This window comes from Sander vitreus, chromosome 5, assembly GCF_031162955.1.
Source record: "Sander vitreus isolate 19-12246 chromosome 5, sanVit1, whole genome shotgun sequence".
Taxonomy (NCBI): Eukaryota; Metazoa; Chordata; class Actinopteri; order Perciformes; family Percidae; genus Sander; species Sander vitreus.
Genome location: NC_135859.1, coordinates 17,331,532 through 17,355,303, shown reverse-complemented (window position 1 = coordinate 17,355,303; position 23,772 = coordinate 17,331,532). Strand labels below are relative to the sequence as shown.

The following is a 23,772-nucleotide window of genomic DNA, read 5'->3' as shown; positions in this document are numbered from 1 at the left end:
AAATAATCAATGCATGCATGAATGCCTGCCAAATTTAACTTGGTTTCTTTATGCTTTTTTACTGAAGATTTGTGAGGTGAAAACATTTGCTTTTTTCACAACTTCTGAACTGACTTATTGAAATTCATGGGGAGAGGAATTTAAAAGGCCATCCCAGTGTATCCTGCATACAGTTTGGACACGTGTATTTTCAAATGTTGAACTGTAAGTGACCAAACGTTGTAAGAAACAAAGGCACAGCAATATCTACAGAAAGACGATGAGATTTAACGTGCAATAGCCTATTGTTTTGGAGCACGTCACCTAGAAGTGGAACCATATAAGCTAAAACGGCATGGGCCTATTGCTTTGGAGGGCCTTAAGGGAGACACTTACGGCAATCTCCGGTGCTAAAGTGTCACATATTGCGTAATAATAATAATAATGTCTCCTTGCCGTTGACAGCCACTGCCTAAGCGTCCATATTTTAGAAGTTCGGAGTTTGAGGCTAATATTATGTTTATGGCTTGTTTATGGTTACAGACTGTAATGAGTTAAATTTAGCCGATAAGAAAGTAGGAGAACCGGGACGAATGAAACTGTTTTTAATTAAACGTCATTTACAAAGACATTGTAAAACACTGAAAGCTAATATTTTGTCACTAGCAACCTACATCTGTCCTCTGTCAAATACAGTTTTCAGCTCTGAACGAAACCGTTCGGGAGTTATTTAAGCAGAAGTCGAACGTACATTTTGTTTCATTCGTGCCTCCTGGCCTGGACGAATGAAACAGGCATAGGGGACGAAAGAAACATACAGTTTACTTCCCACAACTTCAATATTTGGCAACATATTATGAATGGTACTTCAGATAGGTGTTATTTTAGATAGATTGCTGCAGGGCTATACGTCTTGGTGAATGTCTGTTAACAATCATTGCCGTCATCGTGAAGCGCGCATCTCGCGGTTATGGAAATGAATACACTATGCCATTTATATAGCTAGAATAATACATGTTTCCAATTATATAAGGTTTCTATAGTAGGCCCACAAAATGTTATTTCACTCTGTTCTTATGTGGGTAAAGCCACCGCATATCCAAATAAGTGCCCTTCATAACCCACAGCCCGTCAGTCTCCATAGGTTAACATGGCAAAACTCGACCCCCTCCCTGATAGCCCCAAATATATTTACATCTTTCTAAAACCACTTTTCCATGTCTCACCTGCATAAAACATAGTATAAACACAGATATGAGTGCAATTACTTAGAATACATGGGGTTTTCATTCGTCCCGCCATACATTTAGCATTATAGTTTTGCATCCATTGCAAACAAACATGTGAAAGTCTAGGATTGGAGAGAGCACTAAATGGTCTACTGAATAAGCATGACGTCGAACATTTAGATGAAAAACACTCTTTAATAATCAAAAAAATAAAAATAAACCGCTAATGAAGTTTACTTTTGACTATCAAACATTTATCAGTTTATCGCCTGTAACTCCGTGATAAAAGGACGTAACAGGAAGGTATATTTGGCTAAGCAACGGAGGTTAATATGTTCTATGTTTTGTCCAAATTATGTCTGTCTATGGTCGTTGCACTCGGAGAAAACTGGAACGTTTCATTCGTCCCCCCGTTTCAATCGTCCCGGTTTGCCCTACAAGTCTGTCCAATTGAAACTTTGGGTCACGCGTAAAAAAAACTTGTGCGCACAGTTGGATAGATTTGCTCTGGCTGTCTTAAAGATCGTAGCCTAGATAGACCAAAGTAGACATTTTGAATTGTCGAAAGCACACACACACACACACACACACACACACACACACACACACACACACACACACACACACACACACACACACACACACATTCCACATTAAACCTATTCTATTGTCGGCCTGTGTGTGTGTGTGTGTGTGTGTGTGTGTGTGTGTGTGTGTGTGTGTGTGTGTGTGTGTGTGTGAGAGAGAGAAAGAGACAGTGAGTGTCATGTAACTGGCTCCACTATACACAAAGAACACACTGATAGCCTACCGGAACCCGAGAATCTCGTTTGAAATATGCATATATATTTCATAAATTAATTGACATTATTTCCCTTTTGGTGCAGAAAAGAACATGTGTTTTTTTGGAAATTGTGAAAAATAAAATATTGTTAGCCTACATTACGAAAGTAAAATTTTAGACATGCAATAAGGCGTTTCCAGACATTGCGTGCCAAGAACATGTTGCAAATGTTTCCACTCCAAGAAGTTGGCACTTGACACGTTTTTTTCATGATCTTATCTGACCTATTGTTTATTTAGCTTCTTAAGAAATCTTACCGTCAGACTTATCTCTTCAGGTGTAGCCTAGCGTAGGCCTCTAGGATATTACATTTGATAGGCGTACATTTTGAAATGCAGAATTTACTCAAAATGTAATTGACAAGCAAGCACACAAAGACATAAATGCATGACGAAAAATGAAACAATAAATCATAACGCATAACGCTCTTTACGAATAATCCTACGCTAATAACAAACAAACGAGAAAAGCATCTCGTCATATAAAAACACTGACATTGTATTGGATAAGTTTCCTCTCTGCTCTGTGGTTACGTAATTGGCGTACTCGAAGTTGTTCAACAGACTGCAGATGCTGCGCGGAGAAGGAACTAGGAAGAAGAAGAAAAATATTTCATTGTTTGAGCAAAATTCCGGACACAAAATGTGTGTCAAATGTCGTGACGTCCAGACTTAAAATACTTAAGACTTAAAAATAAAAAGGAACAACTATTATGGGCAGTATTGACCTATGAGAGCCGCAGCTACAGGACACGAGCTTTTAAAATAATGGGTGTACTTCAAAACACGAGCGTCGGATGCTTTCAGTGCGTTTGGGCCTTCACATTCACTTTTCCATTAAAATGTAACCACACTGTCCAATTTCAGACTTTGGTGGGAGAACGAGGGAGTCTTTACTGAGGCCCAGAGAAAGTCCCTGAGAGAAACTTCACTTGCTCGCATCATCTGTGACAACACTGGTATCACTGATGTACCAGAGAAGCCCTTCCAGTATCGGCCCCGAGGGTCCGGTTACACCCAGTGCGAGAGCATCAGTGCCTTTGACCTGAGTCAATGGAGGGAGAATGGTCAGTTAATGTCCTGAAATCCTATCTGACACAGTTGACAAAAGACAATCAATGTCAACATTATTATATGTTGATGTTATTTTGGGAAGGTCCTGTTGCTATAATTGTACTCATGTTTTACTTTCATACAGGACCCAGTGGTCCAAATGGTCTGAGCGGCCCCCCTGGACCACCTGGACCTCCAGGACTTCCAGGACCTCCTGGACCTCCTGGCACCGTGGAAAAAGTTGCCTTCTCTGTAAGACTGGGCAACAACTACCCCAAAACCGGCGTGCCCATGATCTTCCGAGAGGTCATCTACAATGGACAGAACAGCTATGACATCAGGACAGGGTATTTTACGTGTGAGTATCCAGGTGTTTATGAGTTCCAGTTCCACGGGATCATCTTCAACAGCGCTGGCAGTGTGGATCTGATGCGTAACGGAGAGCGTATTCTGCACTCATTCACCACCCAGCAGAGCGGTTACATCACAGCCAGTGGCAGCACGTACATTAAGCTCGAGAAGGGAGACAGGTCTATCTGGTGGCCAACCACGGTGGCAACGGTCTGACCCGTGACAGCTTCTTCTCAGGGTATCTACTGTTCACTGAGTAGGAGACTGTTCTTTATACAGCTGTTGAACCACAATATCATCTTAACACTGTGAAAATAATCAGTTTTGATCAGTTATTTAAGTCTACTCCTTAAATGCTACCAAAAGGATGAGATAATTCCACTTTCCACTTAACATTTGCAGTTCTCTGCATTGCACTAGGATTAAAGGTGCTCTACATTATTCTGAGTTTACCTTTTCTCGGGTTTAAGTTAAGCAGAGCTATGCTGAGAGTTTGTTGAAGTCACCAGTCTCTACTAACATGAATCATAAATGTGGAAAAGTTCTAAAGCAATTGAAGACATGCTAACATCTTAAAATAGACATTTTTGTATAGTGGAGCTTGCTGACAGAAAAGCACAATGTTTAAAGATATATGCGATATTTTTCTTTATTTTCTTTTGAATTAACATCTTGAATTTTACAGCTTATCCAATTTGTTTGGAACACACTTTTGTTTTTTCTAAATTTAAGTGTAAGCACTTTAAGTTTGACATTAAAAAAGATTGTTCTACATATCAACCACTGCCTCTGAATGATATTTATGGTGATAAAACTTCAGGACATGATACCATGTTTGCTTGCAGACCCAGAAAACCACAGTTGATGATGTTCTTAACCAGACCAGTAGATGGCACTGACATACAATCTTTTAGGAAAGCAGGCTGGTTTTGGATGAATTACAGTTCTCAAGTTGAACTGTTGATTCGTAGGTGTAGTTTATACTGGCATAATGCAAAAAAATCTAAATAAATCATAAACAGATACAATGATAAAATGAGTTTAGCCCTGCGGGTTTCTCCTGCAGTATATCGGTATATGGGGGAGTGAATTCGTACTCAGCTCTTCCCTTGGAGGGATCCCTTATATTTGAAGAACCAACATGACAGAACAAATGTGTTCACCCGTACCAGTCAATTATAAGTTTCATAGTTCAATGCAAACTATTGACTCATTGTGATGTCTGAGAGTTATTTCAGCACAACTTTTGATGTGCACTGACATCACCAGCAAATAACTAATAAATGCATTGTGTTTGTTTAAAAGCACCTGTAACACTCTTGCTTAGATCTGAGCTAGTTTCAACACCTTAGTATGCATGCTGGCTCACTGGCACGTGAGAAGACAAAGTTCTTTATGTGAAATGTAATGTAATATATAACATATTTAAGAAGCTCTGTTTTTAGCAGCAGTATTTTTGGTGTTTTTTTAAGTCCATGTGGGCTGACCACAATAATTAACATAAGTAACTGTTACACTTAAATAAAGAGTACTCGACAATGTCTGCGAGGAAGGTGAAAGGTTGAGTGTAATTCAAAAGATAAACTTTGTCATTGTCCAACCAATTCACAAGAAGACCAAAAAATGTCATATTTTATTTAACTGATGAAAAAGCACTACAGGCTGTAACAGTGGAGGCTGCTAGGAATATAGTGATATTCGTACCTAACTTTTGAACTTTCTACAGGCCTATTTATTTTCGACCATATTCTAAGCGTCCTGCTTTATATTATTCTAGAATAGATCACAATATATTTTCTTTTCTTTAAAGAAATTATTTAACTCCAAATTTAACAGGCCCTTTATAGAGATGAATCTAAATATTTGGAGCAGGTCAGATGATGTTTTTGCTATTAACAAATTAGTCTAACGGTGGTCACTCCGCTTTAATTGCGGATGCCGACACTCCCCAGGGGGATCTGCATCCTTGCCTAAATCCTAAATAAGTAAACAAAAAAACGAGCGCAATATATGGCGATCGATTGAAGACGTGGTGGGTCGCATTAGCTTTGGTGTTTTCTACACAGTGGAGAGGAGGGACGGAAACCAGCTGCTGCGTCTCCACACACACACACACACACACACACACACACACACACACACACACACACACACACACACACACACACCACGCCCCTCCTGACCTCCGTGGACACAGTGCCATCCACACAGAGTGGCTCTGGGTGTCCCATGGGAGCAGGGGAATGCTGGAGTGGACGAGCGGCACACGATACCCCATTGTTTGGTTTAGCAGTCACTGATCCCACCCCTCCCGATCCCTCCCTCACCTCCTCCCTAAAACACACGGGCTGGCCGTCTCAGCGGGTTAAATTGATTAGAAAGACGTTGGTGGTTTGACTAATCCCCCATTTTCGCCCTGACTCTCCGCTTCACCAATTTAGAAAAGCCACATTTAGACAGCCCGGTCCTGCGGGTTGTGATGATTATCACGGCCGAGCCTGTCGCACCTGTGGGGCTGAAGCGGACGAGACGAGTCGGTCCGCAGCTTCGAAAATCCATAGCTTTCTATTGACTTGATCTGTTTCTCTGTTAAAATGTACACATTTCGGCCAACTTGAGTTTCACAATACTAAAATTGATAGATGAATAAATAAATAAATGATACATAACATAAAGCGTAATAACAAGCTGAAAATGATAGGTGAAGTTTGTGAGATATTTACTGGAATAGGGAATTTTAAACGATACACTCTCCATTAAAGCCGTAATAACTGTGATTATATGGTCTTTTTGTTTCCTTCTGTAATAAAAACAGTGTATACATAGCCTAAATGTTATATGATTGGATAAATGTGCACAGCTGATTTAACAAAACGTTCTCATGTGATGACACCAGAAACCTGTTTGAGCATATGACATACATAGGCTATGTCAACTAAAAATGTGTTTGATGACTTAGATGATATCTGATAAACTACGCCACCTCCCAACATTTACTATATAGCTCAACCTATGCTGAGTGTTGACCACAAGTAAAGTGCAGTAAATTCAAGTTTTAAATTAATATTTTCTCTTTGGGCTACTTTTAGTTTGCAGATCAGAGCAAGGCACTGACAGCAGATCCTGTGCCTGCACTGGCTGCAACGTTCATGTTCTGCTTCTCTTTAATTAGACAGTCAAAGAACCAACAAGACCATTCAAGCAACCTACTTTATAGAGAGCATCTCTCTGCATTTCAGTGGAGGAATTTTATTAAAGTGTGTCATCATATACAGATTTTTCATGGTTAAGTAGAGCTGTCAATCATGTCAGAGGAAGTGTGTGAGGGACACGGCGAAACGGTGGAGACTCGGCAGCAGGATTCCCCAAGACTGCTCTAATAATTGGGGGAACATCTGACTTTGTCCCGCGCTGGCAGATGGTGGGGTGAGGCGGGATCCAAGGGGGGAGATTTACATCCATTGTCCAGGCGCACAAACTCCACACAGAGACAATAGTAGGCTATCGGTAAGGGGCAAAGAACCAGGGATGGAAGAAAAAAAATCTTTTCAACGCCACGATCAACAGAAGAAGAAATAAATGTTTAGACTGCAAAAAGGTTGGGCCATAGATCAAATTCGAAACCGAGAATTATCTATTGAAACAATGATATGATTAATGTAAAATGTACGAATTACTACTACAATATTAAATTGTGCTTGGGCTTGTATAGCTGTACTTTTTAGGTTTATTACAGCTCACAGAGCCTTTGCAATGATCCCAATCAGCAGCTGAAGAAACTTCGTAAGACCGCATGCAAAATGAATAGGCCACGCATTAGGTATATTCTAACTTGCCAAATAACACATGAGGTATAGCCTCTTTTTATCTGCGTGGTTTCTAACTGATTTCATGAGCACTTTGGCTTTGATAAGACAGTCTGTTGTATTGATTAAGAACTCATTTCGGGCCCTGTCAGGCAGCGGTCCAAACGCCAATCAGAGCGCAGCCCTGTACGCTGCTGGCGGAGATTGATGGACCAACCAGACGGCCATTGTTGCGGCTGACACTGATGCGATGCCTCCTCAGCGGAATCACTGCGTTCAAAGGAGCAGACGGTCGAGGTGCTGAATACGCGCCTGTCGAGAGCGCACTTGTGTTAGATTTTGACTTGAATGAATAGACCAAACAGGATTTGCTGTAGGCCTACAGACTATTCAGGGCAGTGTGTAGGCCTACAGGAGAATTTAAACCCACATTTTAACACGTGGCTTTTATTAAACACTCAGATATGAACACATGTAAATATAAAACATGTGCGCTTTTTTATTTGTCCACAATTTTGAGGTTGAATAATATGAATAATTGTAAAGCCCCCCCCCCCTCTCCTCGCCCACGCACGCACAAAGGGGACCTTTCGTTTGTCACACTACAAATAGTCCTATGCTATTTCCAAGTCACAGATGCCATAGTTTCTGCTTTAAAATGTGTAACAATTGTGTGTTTTCCCCTTATCACCCCCCTGGGTCAACGTAATGTGTGGAAAGTTTGCTGCAAGAGTTAGTGGTTGGATGCTGAATCTGGCAGAAGTCCAAACAACGGATGCACTTTACACCAATGAGAGCATCCATTTCAACAATCGGTCCCCCATATGGCACTAAGGCCCCTCCTCCACGCTCTATCCCGGCAGAGGGTCTCATTCATGCTTCAATACAGCGGTTCACTGCAAGCTTCCTGGCCCTCGGATCAACTGTTTTGATCCGATCTGGCCCTCTGACAAAGGAAGACTTTCTCACATAGGCTATTGGACAGAATATTCCGAGACGGACTCGCTCTGAAGTGTGTGAGGAGGTGTGAGCAGGTGAACATTGCGCTCGAACTGACGCTGGAGATTTTGCGCTTGGACAATGCTTGCAATTAGTAGGGGAATACATTTATTATCATCGTTTCAGCCCGAAAAGAAAGTGTGCGTGGATTTTTAACTGAGGAGCCTTCTGAAACATCATCACACCGTGTCGGTCATTTCTTCTTTAAAGCTGTGGAGGAGCGCAGTGTCTTCGGGTGTTTGCGAAGTGCTTTAGCTCGCCAGCTCAGTTTTTTTTTTCTTAAGTTCAAAAAAGTGCACCCAAACGCGCAGGACAGGGCTTAAATGTTCGGGATCCAGGAGCATCTGATGCGAGAAGTGAGCGGATTAAAAGAGAGAAGTCTTGGAGAGGAGATGGATCCGGTTCGGTCGTGGGTGCGTAATGTCGGGGTTGTGGATGCGAACGTAGCGGCGCAAAGGTACAGTACAAACCCAGCTGATCTATTGATGTTAGACTACCTTCTCACCACTTCTTTTCATCAGTTGCGCTCAGACTTGTTGGCAACGTGACAGCATTAATTTTCATAATCAGCATCACGAGCACAATATAGTTTATAATGTGTGAATTTTAAGCAGGCGTCCTTCGAAAACGAGCTGCAAACTAGGCTACTTGTTGCAAAAGATGACACGAGTCCCCTTTAAACCTCTTTGCTCCCAATTCATAAAACGTCTTTAAATATGATGAAAGAACAACACTTGATATTGTTATTATCTTTAAAGCAATAAAAGGTTAAATGCACAGAAGGCAAGTAAGCCCATATTCCCCAAACTATTAATCATAACTAGCCTATTAGACTTTAACATTAAGTCACACAAATTAGACAATTTACTCTTGTGCAAAAGGTCAGCTTAAATAATATGTTTAGACTACAAAATTTGAGATACTTTTTGAAAACCAGGAGCCTATGTGCCTAAAGCTGATTTCCCCCCCGTCTAGCTATTTTAGTTGATGTAGCTGAAAAAACACCTTTTTCTTCAGTGGACACACATACATTTATGATTATTTTTTTTAAATCAGAAGTATTAAACGGGTTTTCTATTGTTTTTCACATTTTGTTTTTCACATTTACCAAGATGTTCAACTATCATCTTCACGTTTTTAATTTCTTTACCGACACACACACACACACACACACACACACACACACACACACACACACACACACACACACACACACACACACACACACACCAATGTCCAAAGTTTAGGAACAGAGTCAGACAAGCGCAGCAGCATTTTCTAGAAAAAATAAGGCAACTAGTTGATTAGTATAATACATAGGCTACATCTTAATAGATAATATATAAACAGCAATTAGTGAGTGTATGACGCAATTCATGCTGCATAGGTTATTTGAGTATTTTATTGAAAGTTAAAATGTAATTCAAATATCTTGTAATTCAAAGATTGTATTACTTTATCCAAAAAACTAGCAACAACAATAAAAAAACTCGTAGAAGGCAAATTTTCCCTCTGGCATTATTTTTAGTTTTTAAAAGAAACGTTTAATGCTGTCACGAAAAATCAGAGTTTTGAGTTATCTGAAAGATATAAATGTCCCATTTTAGATCGAAGTTAAATATAACACTGTACGGACTATCTGACCTGCACGGGGAATATGCCTAAATATTGAAGTTATTTAAATGTAACATTGAGTACCCTATTTACACTCAGTAGGTAGCCTACATTTTAACCAAAATGCTCCACCATCAGCCCTAAAGTGTTGATTTTATTGTCGACTTTTCAGTTTTCAAGCTAAAATATAGTTTCAACAAGTTTTGCTTTTCCTGTTTTTCCAGTCCACATTAGTTTTTTCTAGAAAAGAAAAATGCTCTTAAAGATATGGATAAAGCAAAATATTTATAAATTATATATTATTTATATATATATATATATATATATATATATATATGTTGTTTTTTGTTTGCAGACTATTGAAAAGTATTATATGAATAAACTGAAGGCCTCAACAATTGGAGAACAAAGCTTTGCAACCAAATATTGAAAATGAAATGATTTTAAAAACACCTTTAATATTTGAATAACTGCCTTTAAAGTGCAAGCAAATCGAAAATATTTGAGAAGCATGTTAATTGAGTTTTCATGATTTACTACAAGCAGAGAAAAGTCTTTTTTTTGCTTTATTTAGATCTGAGAACTATTTTCAACCACCAATGGATTATATTGTTAGATGGTAATTTAATTAGAAATTACCTTTATATTTATCAGTATAAATCAGTCTATTATAACTCAATATGAATGTCTGTAGAGCTGACTGTCTCTTCCTGTTGTGTCCTCAGTGGAGTTGCTTTGTCAAGAGCTCATTTTGAGAAGCAGCCGCCCTCAAATCTCCGAAAGTCCAACTTCTTCCACTTTGTCCTGGCGCTCTATGACAGACACGGCCAACCTGTGGAGGTGGAGAGGACTTCGTTTGTGGACTTTGTTGAGCATGACAAGGTGTGTTAGTTTTTCTGATTGCCTGTATGATTATTTGAGGATGTCATTAATACATCATCTTTACAGTTATTTCAAGGACTTTTTTTTAAAACTCAAAACCATAAATCTGAAGCAGTATTGTCTGAAAAACTCTGAATAACAACAGCAACAGAATGTATTAGTGATATAGTTCAGCTGTAACCAGGTGCTCAACTTGATCTTCCCCATCCCCAGTAAAGCCAAGCATATCGAACAGCTGACGGCTACATGTTTACACAAGATCTTCCCTGAATGAGCTGATGATGTGGGATTGAAAAAGAATATCTAATGACTAATTAGCAGCTTGCCTCATTAGGAGGACATCTCTACTTTTTTAAATGCAAATTATGCTAGCTCCTGTTAAGTTATACAGTGAACTAATCATCAAAGTCTCCTTTCCTTCATGCCCCCCGTTCCATACTCTAAATACTGCTGTGGGGGGGGAGCTGGATTCCTCAGGTTGGACCAGACCAAAATAAGGAAGGGTGCAGTGTGGAGACAGAGTTAGAAAGCGACTGCCCGGAGTGGGAGCCTTATGCCCAGTGTTGATGGATGTTTCTGCCTTGTGGTGAGGGGAGTGAGAGCCTCCTAAACTGGCAACAGATCTCCCCTGTGAGAAAGACAAGAAGACATCGTCCTGTCAGCTGAAGTTCAAACATAGTTTTACTATGAATTTCATGGGCAGGGAGGGAGGGAGAGGGTGGGCGGCAGTGCTAACGCCAGGGCTAAAAGCTGTCTGTGTGCTCCCCTTTGTGCCATACAGGCCAGCGTAGAGTAATATGACGGCAGTGGAGGAGTTCATTTTCTGCATGGTTACCCTGGCATCTGTTTTTGCTTTGTAATTATGCAGAGGTAGAACGATGGCAAAGCGAAATAAATGTTCCTCTGTGTATATTCACAAAACTTATGAAGCTAGGCATCCATCTATCTCCTGACGTTAAGTCTCAATTTCACTTTTGATATGAAGTTTGGAGCTCTGTTACTTTCCAACTTATCTCCATGCATCTTAATTTCCCCCTCTCCCCACAACTGTCTCCTTTTCCCAGTTTCTCTACTTCCCTTCTCCTCGTTCTCTTTCCTCGTCTGTCGCGCTCGTCTCTGTGATGCCAGCCTCCTGGGTTATTGGACCAGAGAGCATTCCTTTGAGACCACTTAGAAAGACCAGTAGAGGTAGAAGAAGAGAAAGAAAGAGGGGGAACAAGAGACAGAGAGGGGAGAGAAGGAAGAAGTGAGAGGCTAGTGGAGAGCCTGGGGGAGGGAGGGATAGCGGAAAGGAAGTTTTTCTGTCAAGGTTGACTGCTGCTCAGTCTCACATACAGTACTTTCCACACTTTGCACACACACACACACACACACACGCGCGCACACATGCATACACACACACACACACACACACACACACACACACACATATATAACCATGCCTGTGCTACCTCGTTGCAAGGAGGACCACTGCATTTGATCTTAAGGTTTTAGGAGTTTACATCAGACATGATAGTTCAACCGCTACAAAGAACATCTGACTCAAGGTTAAGCACTCAGCTCTTGAACACAACGAAAGGTCCCACATGGGCTCTGAGCCTACAACCCTCTGATCTCCATGCTGCTCCCATGGAAGGGCGAGCTGCAGGATTAGGAGAGCCTCGCTGTGCTTAACACTGCATGGGGATGCTCAGCTCTACTTATCTGTGCCTCAAATGTGCCTAACTGCATGCTCTGCATTTGTCTGTGTCTGTCCTTTCTCTTTCCAAGGAGCAGACGGGAGAAAAGACCAACAACGGCACTCACTACAAGCTACAGCTCCTCTATAGCAACGGTGAGTACAGTCAAACATTCAGAGTTTTCAGATTATGGGTTGATTCTTTGCCTCTTGAGGTGTCTAATTTGATTATTTAGACGACAGCGTTGAGCCCTGCATGTAGCAGGAATTGAAAAAGGTCAGGGGTGACACCAGCGGTGTTAACATGACACACACCTTTCCACTTAAGTAATCTTCCTCAACATCCTTACCTCACCTCTCCTCTCTGAGCTCATCAATTTCCTTCCACTCATCGTATAATTACTGGGATTGTGCAATTTAATGTTCAGCTCTGTGAGGAGCCACTGGGCCCATGTATGGGGAAATGAGGTACATGTTGCCACCCCACCCCAACCCCCTCTCATCCCCCCAAACTCCTCCAACCCCCTATAGTGCTTCCACATCAGATCGAGGGATACATAGAGAAATTTGGGTCCCATGAGCCACTGCTGCCCCTACTCTGCCATCGCAGTGGAACCCATGGGAGAGAAGATAAAAGACATGTTCCAGAGCTACCCCCTTATACACCCACCATACACACACTAACACACACACATACACACACACATACACACACACACACACACACATACAAACAAGCACACCAAAAGCACTTCCTCTGCATCCCCTCCTCTCATCCCCTTCCCCCACGCGATATCAAAGGCATCTCGATCGAGACTTTGATGAGAGAAACACATTTTGAAAGCAATACTCTCCAAAGTCTCTATAAAAAAATACTTGGGCAATGTGCTCTTCTCTCACGAAGCAATTCATTACATGTGGTTTCCGTATCTTGTGTGATTTACAGCGGAGGTTTTAAAGCATCCAGAGATTCAGACACACACCTGCATTCATAGAAGCGAGAGACAATGTTCAAAAGACATTCGCTCCTCAATTAAACCCCTTAACAACTAATCAGGTGCTATTTTACCTGTTGGTGTATAACTCTAATCTCCAGTCAGTCATGTAAACTTGGGAATAAATCAGAAGTTAACTGAGAAATACCCCAAAAAAGAACAGTTTGACAAACGTGAGAATGTGGTTGTAAATTCTGGCCTCATAGCCGAACATGACATATTCATCAAACATCAAATAACTCTCAATCCCCTCAGAAACCATCAGAGAGAAAATACAAACTGCTTGCCAATCTTATTCCTCCATGGTGGCTGGACAGAGTTCAATGCTTTTTGAGCTTGTCCAGAGTTTGAAATAAATAAAAAAGATTAATGTCATAAATCTTTCCATTTTATTTTGAGAATCCTCAGCATCATGTACTTTTTATCAACTGCTTAGTGGGAGTTTAGGAGTTTCAGTGCAGTTTCAGTTGCTTCATTTATGGTAACAGTATTTAGTATTTTGCAATTAGGGTTGAGCTTCTTGCTTGATCTCTCCTCTACTTCTAATTTCTAATAAAATAGAAGGAGTCTCTGTCTGTATGCCTGTCCTTCAATTTTCTTGACAATCATTCATCCGATCGACTTGCTAAGGACCCAAGGAAGTGCAGTGCAGATTGCAAGCTCTAGAGATCTTCAGGACATATTTATTAGTGCGTTATGTACACACCATAGATATGGTATATAATGGGATAGAAAGGATAGGGTAACACCTCTGACACTCCACCAAATGAGAGAAAACGTACTTCGTTCAACCTGGAAACTGTAGCAAAACGGTGCACACAGTTTTCAGAATGACCGTACCCAATGACGGTATGTCAGCGTTGCTCCACCATTCTCAGGTATGTGAAATAGAAACACATCCAACTTGCTAACACACATTCAACGGCATCACCCAGATGTGCCGATCACCGGGATGATAAAGGTTTGGGTGCTTTTAATGTTTAGTCAAGGTGACACTGAAACACTCCTCCTAATGCACAAGTTTGATTTTGTTTTATTTTATGTATTTTGGTATTTTCAGTTTAAGAGATGTTTTGTTTTGTTTTTTGGCATATTGTGACCTATTGCCTTTTTGTTCAGTGTCGGTACAGTGTAATACAGAAGTGTCTGACATGTTCCTTACTTTTATAATGAAAATAGTTTACCAAAGTTGCCAGTGGGAAAAATGCTACCTCTCCAACAAGAGGGATTTGTCTGTCTTTGACACTTGCCCTACTGTCCCTTCAAAATAAATGAAGAATATACTTATGCATTTGTGGTTTTTTTGCCCCTTTGCTACCAAGCTCGCACCAAACCGTGACTCTTCAACCAGGTTATGAACCGAACCATGACTTTTGTGTACCGTTACACCAATAGACTGTATAAAAAAGTGGACGTTGTGACATCACCCATTGGTTTGTAGACTGCATTTTGAAGCCTTGAGTTTAAATTTTTTTTCTTTTGGAGACAGAAGTGACCATATTTCGACAAGAGGGTAGAGCTGGGGAGGAGCACTAAGTTAAACGTTACCAGCTAACACTAGCACAGGTTGGTTAGCAAGGTGCATCCGTAATTCACATTAACATAAGATATTAATTAGGATGCTAATTTTTGCTAGCAAAAAACAAGCTTAAATCAAAATGTATCCTACTTACCAGAAAAAATAATAGCCAACTCGTTAAGAGTTTTTTTTCGTACAACGAACGAACAAGACATTTTTAGGATCTAAACTTTATTTACAATAAACTTTGATGAACTGAAAACACACAGCGAAAGGCTTAAATTTCAAAGACGAAAACAGATGACACCCATAAAGAAGTTTCCGGCTATTTCAATGTACACAGTGCCATGGATATGCGTTGGTCCTGATTGAAATATCACCACATAGCGACTTGTCAATAGCAAGGTAGCCACACCATAAGAATAGCCTGCTTATCGTCTATAATTTATAAAATTAACATCATGCTGGGACTAACTAAGGATTGAGATCATAAACTCATTAGGAAAACGTGTACTGAGGTAATAGATCAAGTGAGAAGTAGGTTCATTTTCTCATAGACGTCTATCGGACTTTGTTTTTGCAACCAGTGACGTCGCCCTCTGTTGGCCATTAGAAATAAGGTTTTAGGCGCTTCCGCATTTTCTCAAAGCCGGATGTTGCCGCTTGGTTACACTGTAGCCTACTGTTACTTGCTATAGTACGTTCAAGAACAGATGATGAAGAACAAGCAGAAGACCAGACATGTTACACTCAAACATTTCAAGCATCAGCGATGTAACTTTTTGGAATGAACGTGTTTGTTCCTCGAAAAAGTCTCATCCCAAATAATTAGCTGTTATCAAATGACAGCATTCATGGCAGCAATACCAGAGGCCAAGCGATCTACCCATGCAACCACTGCCGGGCAATCACTGCACTAGTAGACTAAAGCACTGAGGGCAAGAGATCATACATTTTTACATATTTTTCAGTAAACTCTCCCTCGTGCCTTAAATGACTTGTGAAAGTTGTTAATAACAACCAATTTCTGTTTGCAGGGGTTCGCACAGAGCAGGATCTTTACGCACGACTTATTGACTCTGTCACGAAACAGGTTGGTAAACCTTCCTTAAGTCTCAGCTATGTAAGTAAGACTTTATTCTACACAAAACTGAATCTGTCCCTTAATTCCTCCTCTCAGCCCATAGCGTATGAGGGACAAAACAAAAATCCAGAAATGTGCAGAGTTCTGCTTACACACGAGGTTATGTGCAGGTGAGTCTTATATACACACACACACACACACACACACACACACACAAAACACGCATGCTCATTCAAAGCGTCACCCACAGGGACGAAATCCAAATATCCATCACTCTCCTTCACTCTGCATTGTCTCAGTTAACTTGAAATGTGGTTTTGGGATGACGCTTAGGGCTCTACTTTTTTTTAAATCTAGACTGTGGTTGAATTATAAGTCTAGCCTGTCTGTCATCATCCTTGTTACAGTGGTAACCCCCCCCCCATTGCTTTTTGCTGCATGTCCCCGGCCAGCTCCTGTTTCTTCCTGGAGCTCCTCACTCTCTGGCCTGGTGTTTTGCAGCCAGACCTCAGTTGACAGCAGCAGGCATACTTTTGGGGAACATTGTTTGAAGTTTGTCAACATGTAATGACAAGTGTAGTGATTTACTCCCAGTGTCACAGCCAGTGTTACAAAGAGTTGTTATAAAAGTGAGTTTAAAAAAAATCTAGTTGTGGCTTAGGGACCACAAGGTTTTAGTTAGTGTTTGGTGAATAAAGAAAATAGGTGAACACAGGGTTATGGATGGAGAAGAAGGTGAAGAGAGCGGTCTGGAAGTGGGGCAGTGACCCAGGATTCGATGGCAGTAGGGGAAAGGATAGGGGGCTGGGACATGGGGAGAGGGGATAAGACGGAGTGGGCTTTGCCATTGTGTAGCCAGCAGATGCCCGAATGTGACTCACAGCTGGCTAATAACAGAGCCGAAGAGGCAGAGGGCAAGCGTCACAGCTGGGGAGTGAGGCCGTCTGACAGGGGGGCGGAGGGGGGCAGGGCAGGGCCAAGCTGGGACACGAGAGGGGTGAGGTGAGGTGTAGGGGTGGCAGATGGTTAGGGGTGGGGGCACTTTTGTTATGCAGTGAAGGGGACTTTGGGGAGGGGGGGCTGGGTGGCCAGCAGGCTCCTCGGACAGGACTGCTGACGAATGGTAGGATGTTGTGCGACTGTGTGTGTGTGTGTGTGTGTGTGTGTGTGTGTGTGTGTGTGTGTGTGTGTGTGTGTATATGTGTGTGTATATGTGTGTGTGTGTGTGTTAGCGCAATGAGGCTGCGTGGGGGTTGAGTTTGATTTCGAAATCAATGTGACAGATTGCCTGGCTGGCTTTTCACTTCTGAATAGTCTCTCACTGTTTGTAGGGTGTGTTGTTGTACCTTTTCTTCCTCTTTTATTCTTTTGTCTATTCTTCCCCTCCCCTCTCATGCCTCCTTTGTGTGCTCCTGGATCTTGGCCGACTGCGGAGCATAGTAGTCTGGGCCCGTTGGATGTGGATGGGCCAGACAAATTATGTTTCCTCCTGTTTAATTTGTTGTTGTTTTTTCCTCAGCTGACTTTTTCATTTTTTCTGTTTCTTTTAACTGCCCATTCAGCCGCTGTTGTGAGAAGAAAAGTTGTGGCAACCGAAACGAGACGCCCTCTGACCCAGTCATCATTGACAGGTAATGAGATCAAATCACATCCCATACAGTCAAACCAAACAAGCACCTCTTCATGCTAAATGTTTTTGTATATACACCTACACAGTCACAAAGAAAGCGATATCACAGGTTGATGGGAAGGTTGTTGTAATGAGATCTCACCAATCAGCTGTTGCATTTACTTAAACCAAGTGAGAGGAGTAGCTGCATGGCCGAGTATAAGCCCCAGTTACAACACATGCATGGATGGATGTGTGGGCTGTATGTATACATATTTACAACATAAGGATAAATGTTTCTGCCATATCAGTTACACTGAATCAATGCCAGGAGGCTACAGTATAACATATCTGTGTCCATGTCTGTCTCCCATGTGTTTCTTTCTCTTCAGCTTTCTGTTAATCTGTTGATCTATCTTCACCCTGCTGGGATCTGTTTCAGTTTGGTCACTCATTATGTTTAACAGCCAACATTAGCTACACCTGAAACCTGCCAAAAACTTGTGGAATCTTTCATGTGGATCTTTCATACCACCAGACAGGCTCAATATGTAGTATATGTTCAACCTGACAGCCAGTTATCAGGCTTAAAGGCGGATGACCCCCGCAGTAATCAGCGTGTGTGAAGGCCTTCACGTGCGAGGGATTTCGGAGGTCTCGCACTGTCTGCCTGGCATTAACCAGTGTGATGAATGCTCATAAGCAGACCGCATGTGAAATACTTTCTCTGTGATGTCATGGACGCAACCTTCATCTCCTCTCCCTCCTCTCTCCTTCCTTCTCTCCTTCCCTGCAATTGTCTGTCTAGAAAACACTCACTTCATATACGTCAAGGACCCTTTTCTTTCCCCTCCTCAGTTCAAGCTGGCTGGTTGTTGACAGTGTGTCTCAAAGGATCTCCGCTGAAGATAGTTTTCATATAATGGAAAATTTTGGGCTGTTGTCTTTTGAATTTTCCCAGAATACCATGGAGCAGCTGCTTTTCGCATTTACTGTAGCACATTACTCTCCCAATATCCCCCTCCGCACCCGTATTAAACTTCCTCCTAACATGGCTAAACCTTTAAAAATTTGTTTGTAAGTAGCTCAGCGGTGGGCTGGTGAGGAAAGATCTATACAACTCTTTGTGACTCTGTGTGTGTGTGTGTGTGTGTGTGTGTGTGTGTCCAGGCTGGTGTGCGGCTGTGAGGATTGATTTAAATGGAATCATTGACCTACTGTACTCTCTAATCACAACGGGCATATCCCGTCCTGATTGGGGCTTCTCTCTCTTGACTGGCCCGCGAAATCCTCTCCTCAGGGAGCAGCCTATTAGCAGCCAGTTAATTTCTGATAAGCCAATGGAATGTTTGCGTGGCCCTGTGCCCTCTTATCCCACCTTATGTGCACTTTCTCATTTGACTGTACTGTATGCATGTACACCACGCACTAAAAAAGACTGACAGATGTGTGTGTTCAGAGCATGTATACACTGTTTGTGTGAACACAAACGGATGTATATTTTCATGTGTGTGGGATCCTTGCATGTTTATGTATGGATGTATGTGCGATTGTCTATGTTTCTTCATGACCCTTACTTTGACCTTTTCCCTAGTCACTGCTTGGGTATTAAATTATTCATGTGTGTGTGTGTGTGTGTGTGTGTGTGTGTGTGTGTGTGTGTGTGTGTGTGTGTGTGTGTGTGTGTGTGTGTGTGGAGGAGACGGTCTGTTTCTGTGGCTCCAGTAATCAGCCTCCTGCTCCCAGCCCCAACACCTGTTCTCCAATTAACATGCAGCGTGCTGGGGCCCACTTGCCCAGCCACTGCTTTCTACCCCTTCTTCCCTTTCTCTTTTTTCTCTCACCCTCAGCCCCACACTCCCTTACTCCCCGCCTCGCCTTGTATCTGTACTACTGCACACCCATCTCGCTCTTTCCGTTCGCTCTCACATGCTCCTACTATGCGCCTACTTCTTCACTCCCTATTGCCTAATTCCCCTGCTCCTCTTCTTTTTCCCTCACGTTACAATCTCCTCCAACTGCCCCCCCCCCCCTTTAGCCTGTCTAATTTTACCATAATTAGGCGGTGTCATTAGGACACCTACCCAAGCACAAGGGAGTTTGCAATTCCCCAAACGGCCCAAACCCCCTCTTTTCTAATCTCCTTTCCATATTGTTTCAGTTTTCTCTCCCCCTTCTCCTGCTGCTGCTGCTGCTGCTCCCCCCTCCGCCTCCTCTTCTCCCTAATCCTGATTTGAGTGAAAGGAAAGAGAGAGGAGATCACAGCTGATCCATAGGGAGGGGGTGAAGGGATAGAGGTTGGAGGGACCAAGGGATGAAGAGGGCAAGGGCAGTCGTTGACAAAGAGATGACTCTTAAGTTGCCTATGGGAGAGAATTATCTAATGCCCCGCTGCCTGCTGTGTCTAATAGTTTTACAGTTGTATAATCTTAACATTGGTGAACTGCTACACTCATGTGACTTCTCTGTATGGAGAGTGTCAGAGTATGAGTCAAAGATAGACTGATGGACTGGCTTGTTCACTGAATGGATGCTCGATCAGTTAGATAGATAAATTGATTCCTCTGGGCTCATCACCATCAATCTTCACTAACCTCTCAAACTCATGCAATCAGTGTTTTTATACTTTTCTATTTTGTAATGTAACATTTTTACATTTGGCCATAATATTGTTGTATTGTGTGGCGGCTTGTTTTACAATTAGTGTTGAAGCAACTAGTGGATCAATTGGTTAATTGACAATTTATTTACATAATTCTTTTGATCGGAAAGGAAAAATATAATCAGCCCTAAGTATAATACTAATATTGTTTTACTCTGTAAAGCTCCTCTTCTCTGAGAAGTATTAACTTAGGCAGATCTGTTAATGGTGGCATTATTGCCATGCTGACCTCTGACCTCTGAGAAACTATATTGGTTCTGGGCCAAAGCTGGCCTCTGTATTTATGAGTGGACCATGGGTTTACAATGGAGACAAGCAGATGTCAGTATTAGTATTAGACTGTGTGGTTTGGATGGGAGGGGTCAGTGCTCAGTGTGAGTGCGTGCTTTTATATTTGGCTAAGAAGCTGAGATCAATAGTTGGTCATAAGGAGTGTGTGGAGGGATCCATCGTAAGGAAAGAGCCTTGTGAGGTGGGGGGGGGGTTGAGAGAGAGGGTGATCAATGGCAAGCACTATCTCACTAATTGATCGTGTTTCCAAGAGGGGTCTTTTTTAACAAGCCGGCGCTCAGAGAAAAGAAGAATAATCAATAGGAATTTTCCAATGTTGTCAATATGGCTCTTCCCTCCCCTTGACTCAAAATGAGCTCACAAACACTCATACATACTCGTGCATATCAGCCTTTGAATTTGAAATACTGAACTAAAAAACAAAACCTTCATCTGGAATGCAAGTACCATTGTCTTTTGTGCTTTCTTTTAAATAGTTGCTTTCTGAGTTGATACTTTTACTATTTGAACAATGATTAGTTGTCCTGGGCTTGACTTCAGATGCTCGGCTCCAAGAGGAATCCATTACTCTTAATCTTAGGTTGTGGGTTGTATTGATCTGTTTGTAGTCTTGGTTCTAGTTATGTGCATGTACCACAGCTTTATTTATAACTAGTCAGTGCAGGTCTCCCGCCTGTTCTTACAGCAGGACAGATAGTTTCTCCTTGTATTGCAAATGGAGGGGAACACCAGCCTCCTCATTCTTCAGCTTCAACCAAAAAGAAAATAGAAGCTTCAAGTCTTTGGGAAAAGAACATTAAACTATCAGCCAAAGAATAAATGCAGTAACATTTGTTGGACTGTGTCAGGGGTCAAATTCTTCCCCTTTCCCAGATGCATACTTACACACTGCCGCCAAGTCGCCCTGTCAGGTCATCATATATGCACTTGAGAGTTTTATGTGTAAGATAACAATGTCATTTTAGGGGATTGTTTCTCATACTCCCAGTATAAGATTCTCCTTTAGCTGTAGAGTGGAACTCATACTGTATCTTTCTTTGTTGATACTGGCATGCTGTACCTGTACTCCCATTACCTTTTCTATTACATTTTATTAAAGATGACTTGTCTAAAGGTCTGATGGGCAGTGAACCATCCCAACGTTTTTCAGAAATAAAATTTGAGTTTCTAATGTCCCTCCTGTTTTTTTTAATATATTTTACTCTGAAACAGGATGTTGGGGTGGGCCAATCATCAGAAAAGAGGACTTTATGTGTGAAGTAGCTAAAAACAAAAGACAGTCTCTTGACAATAACTGTTGTGGATCACTCTCCTACTCTGTCATCCAACTTACAGAGGATGTGAAGGAGGTGCTTTTCTAGCCTCCATTTTTGAGTTTCGGCCGCGGAAAGAGCTGCAGATGATGTTCGCAAAGTTGCTGCAAACTGAAACAGACCCTCTTCTTAAACAAACTTACTGGATATGTAAGCATTTATGGAGAAACCACTGTGTTCTCATTGAACACAGTATCAAAAAAACCTGGGGCTTGTTTGATTATGCATTACAACCTATCCTGATATATATTGAAGGATACTACATGTAGTGTCTTTATTTACCCAGGGCGGGCGGACAACCACTTTTGTGAGCAGTCACTTTATTTAATGTTGTTTAGGTGTAGTATGAAAATTGTTGCTATGCTAACCTGGAGTTTAATATGCATTGCACACTATGTTATAATATAAAATTGAAATGAATATATTCCAACTAATCAGAAAAAAAGTATTTTTAATTATACTTAGGATACTGACCAAGTTATAAGCAAACTCAGAATTCACTCCACAAATGATAAGCCAAGATAATGTCGTAGTGTTGCTGGATTGCACTCACAATCTGAAACATCACAGTGATGCTGATATTAATATGTATGCATAAATTACCTGTGTGCCACACGTACATACATGCACAGAGACAAAGTCAGGCACACTGGTCCCTTCAGTCTGCTGTCACAGGTCTCTCCCTGGTGGGGTAGTACTGTCCAGTCCCTCCAGACCCCCTGTCAGCGAGCACCTCAGGCAGGGGGCCAGGCAGCGTGGCGACAGGGCCCTGAGGCTCCAGTGCACACCGCCTCACACAGCGGAGCGGCACACAGGCTGGACCACTGAGCAGCTGGCACAGGACCGCAGGGGTGGCTCCTCCCTTGGGGCAATGCAAGGGGGAGGATGACACAAAGACAGACAGAGACGCTGCAATGTGTAGAATATCAAATTCACTGACAGGTACTGCTTCAAATAGTGGGAGCGTCACTCAGAGTCAGACTGCTGAAAATGAGATCAGGGACCTTTTGTGGGGCCACTAGCTTTCTGCGATGTGGTCTCATGTGAACTGGGAAGATCCTGGACTCCTGTGTGCACAGGAAGTGTATAATGAGTTGTAGGTTATGAGCCGAGTTTGTGTTTGGTCACCTTTGCTCCGCTTCAGCCAGTGTTAGCTGTTGTGGCTTGAACCCTGACACAAGGAGTAGGACTGGTTTGTTTTCTTTGAGAGAGCCTACAGAGGGGGCAGTCGGAGACAGAGAGCAGTGGAGAAATGTTAACAGGAAATGGGAATGGACTACCAATGGGCTAATGTGGAGGAACAGCAGGGGGACCTTTAGAGTGGGTGGGATGCAGAGAGGATGGGTGGGGGGGGGGACAAATTGGAAGTTTTGAGTTGCAGCTCAATGGCACACTTTGAAAGACCTCGCACTCTCAGAGTAGCTGGGGCAAACCCTCTCATTTGTCTGGCCACTAATAGGGTTCACCTTTGGTTGAGCAGTGTAGAGATTAAGTAGGGGCACTCAGAGGATCAGAAGGGGGCAGATTAGTGTGATTTAGAGGTACTTCAGATTGCAGGCAAATGAGCGTGTGAGTTGTATTTGTGGGTTTATTTGTCATGTGAAATTCCTGGGTTTGTAAGGGGATCTTGTATCAGTTTAATCAGTATCTCATGTGTGTGTGTGGGTGTGGAGTCAGAGGCCAGTTAGTAGTGGTATTTAGGAACAAGGGCTGTTTTCTTTGGCTGGATGCTGCTGCTGTGGGTGGAGCTGTTAGGGCGTGTGCGTGTGTGTGTGTGTGTGTGTGTGTGTGTGTGTGTGTGTGTGTGTGTGTGTGTGTGAGTGTGTAATGGGGATCGGTGTGTTAAGGTCTTAAATTTCACTAAT

General features: G+C 42.1%; 2 protein-coding genes across 17 annotated transcripts in view; both read left to right on the top strand.

Moving 5' to 3' along the window:
* Window positions 1-2,895: 2,895 nt before the first annotated feature.
* On the top strand, window positions 2,896-4,214 carry LOC144517558 (uncharacterized; the record flags this gene model as incomplete). The annotated part of the gene is made up of 2 exons (XM_078249642.1): window positions 2,896-3,118; window positions 3,250-4,214. Coding segments are annotated over 2 exons (645 nt in total), but the record flags the coding sequence as incomplete, so codon positions are not given.
* Window positions 4,215-8,200: 3,986 nt separating this feature from the next.
* Window positions 8,201-23,772, top strand: part of ebf2 (EBF transcription factor 2) — a 30,846-nt gene continuing 15,274 nt past the window's right edge. For 14 of the 16 annotated variants that reach the window (XM_078249728.1, XM_078249724.1, XM_078249725.1 and 11 more), the window contains exons 1-6: window positions 8,201-8,717; window positions 10,600-10,756; window positions 12,527-12,590; window positions 15,986-16,041; window positions 16,129-16,202; window positions 17,595-17,663. In XM_078249728.1, the coding sequence (XP_078105854.1) occupies window positions 8,584-8,717; window positions 10,600-10,756; window positions 12,527-12,590; window positions 15,986-16,041; window positions 16,129-16,202; window positions 17,595-17,663 (554 nt within the window). In that variant the 5' untranslated portion in view covers window positions 8,201-8,583. The remainder of the gene's footprint in view (window positions 8,718-10,599; window positions 10,757-12,526; window positions 12,591-15,985; window positions 16,042-16,128; window positions 16,203-17,594; window positions 17,664-23,772) is intronic. The other 2 variants (XM_078249723.1, XM_078249727.1) reach the window with 2 other exon arrangements.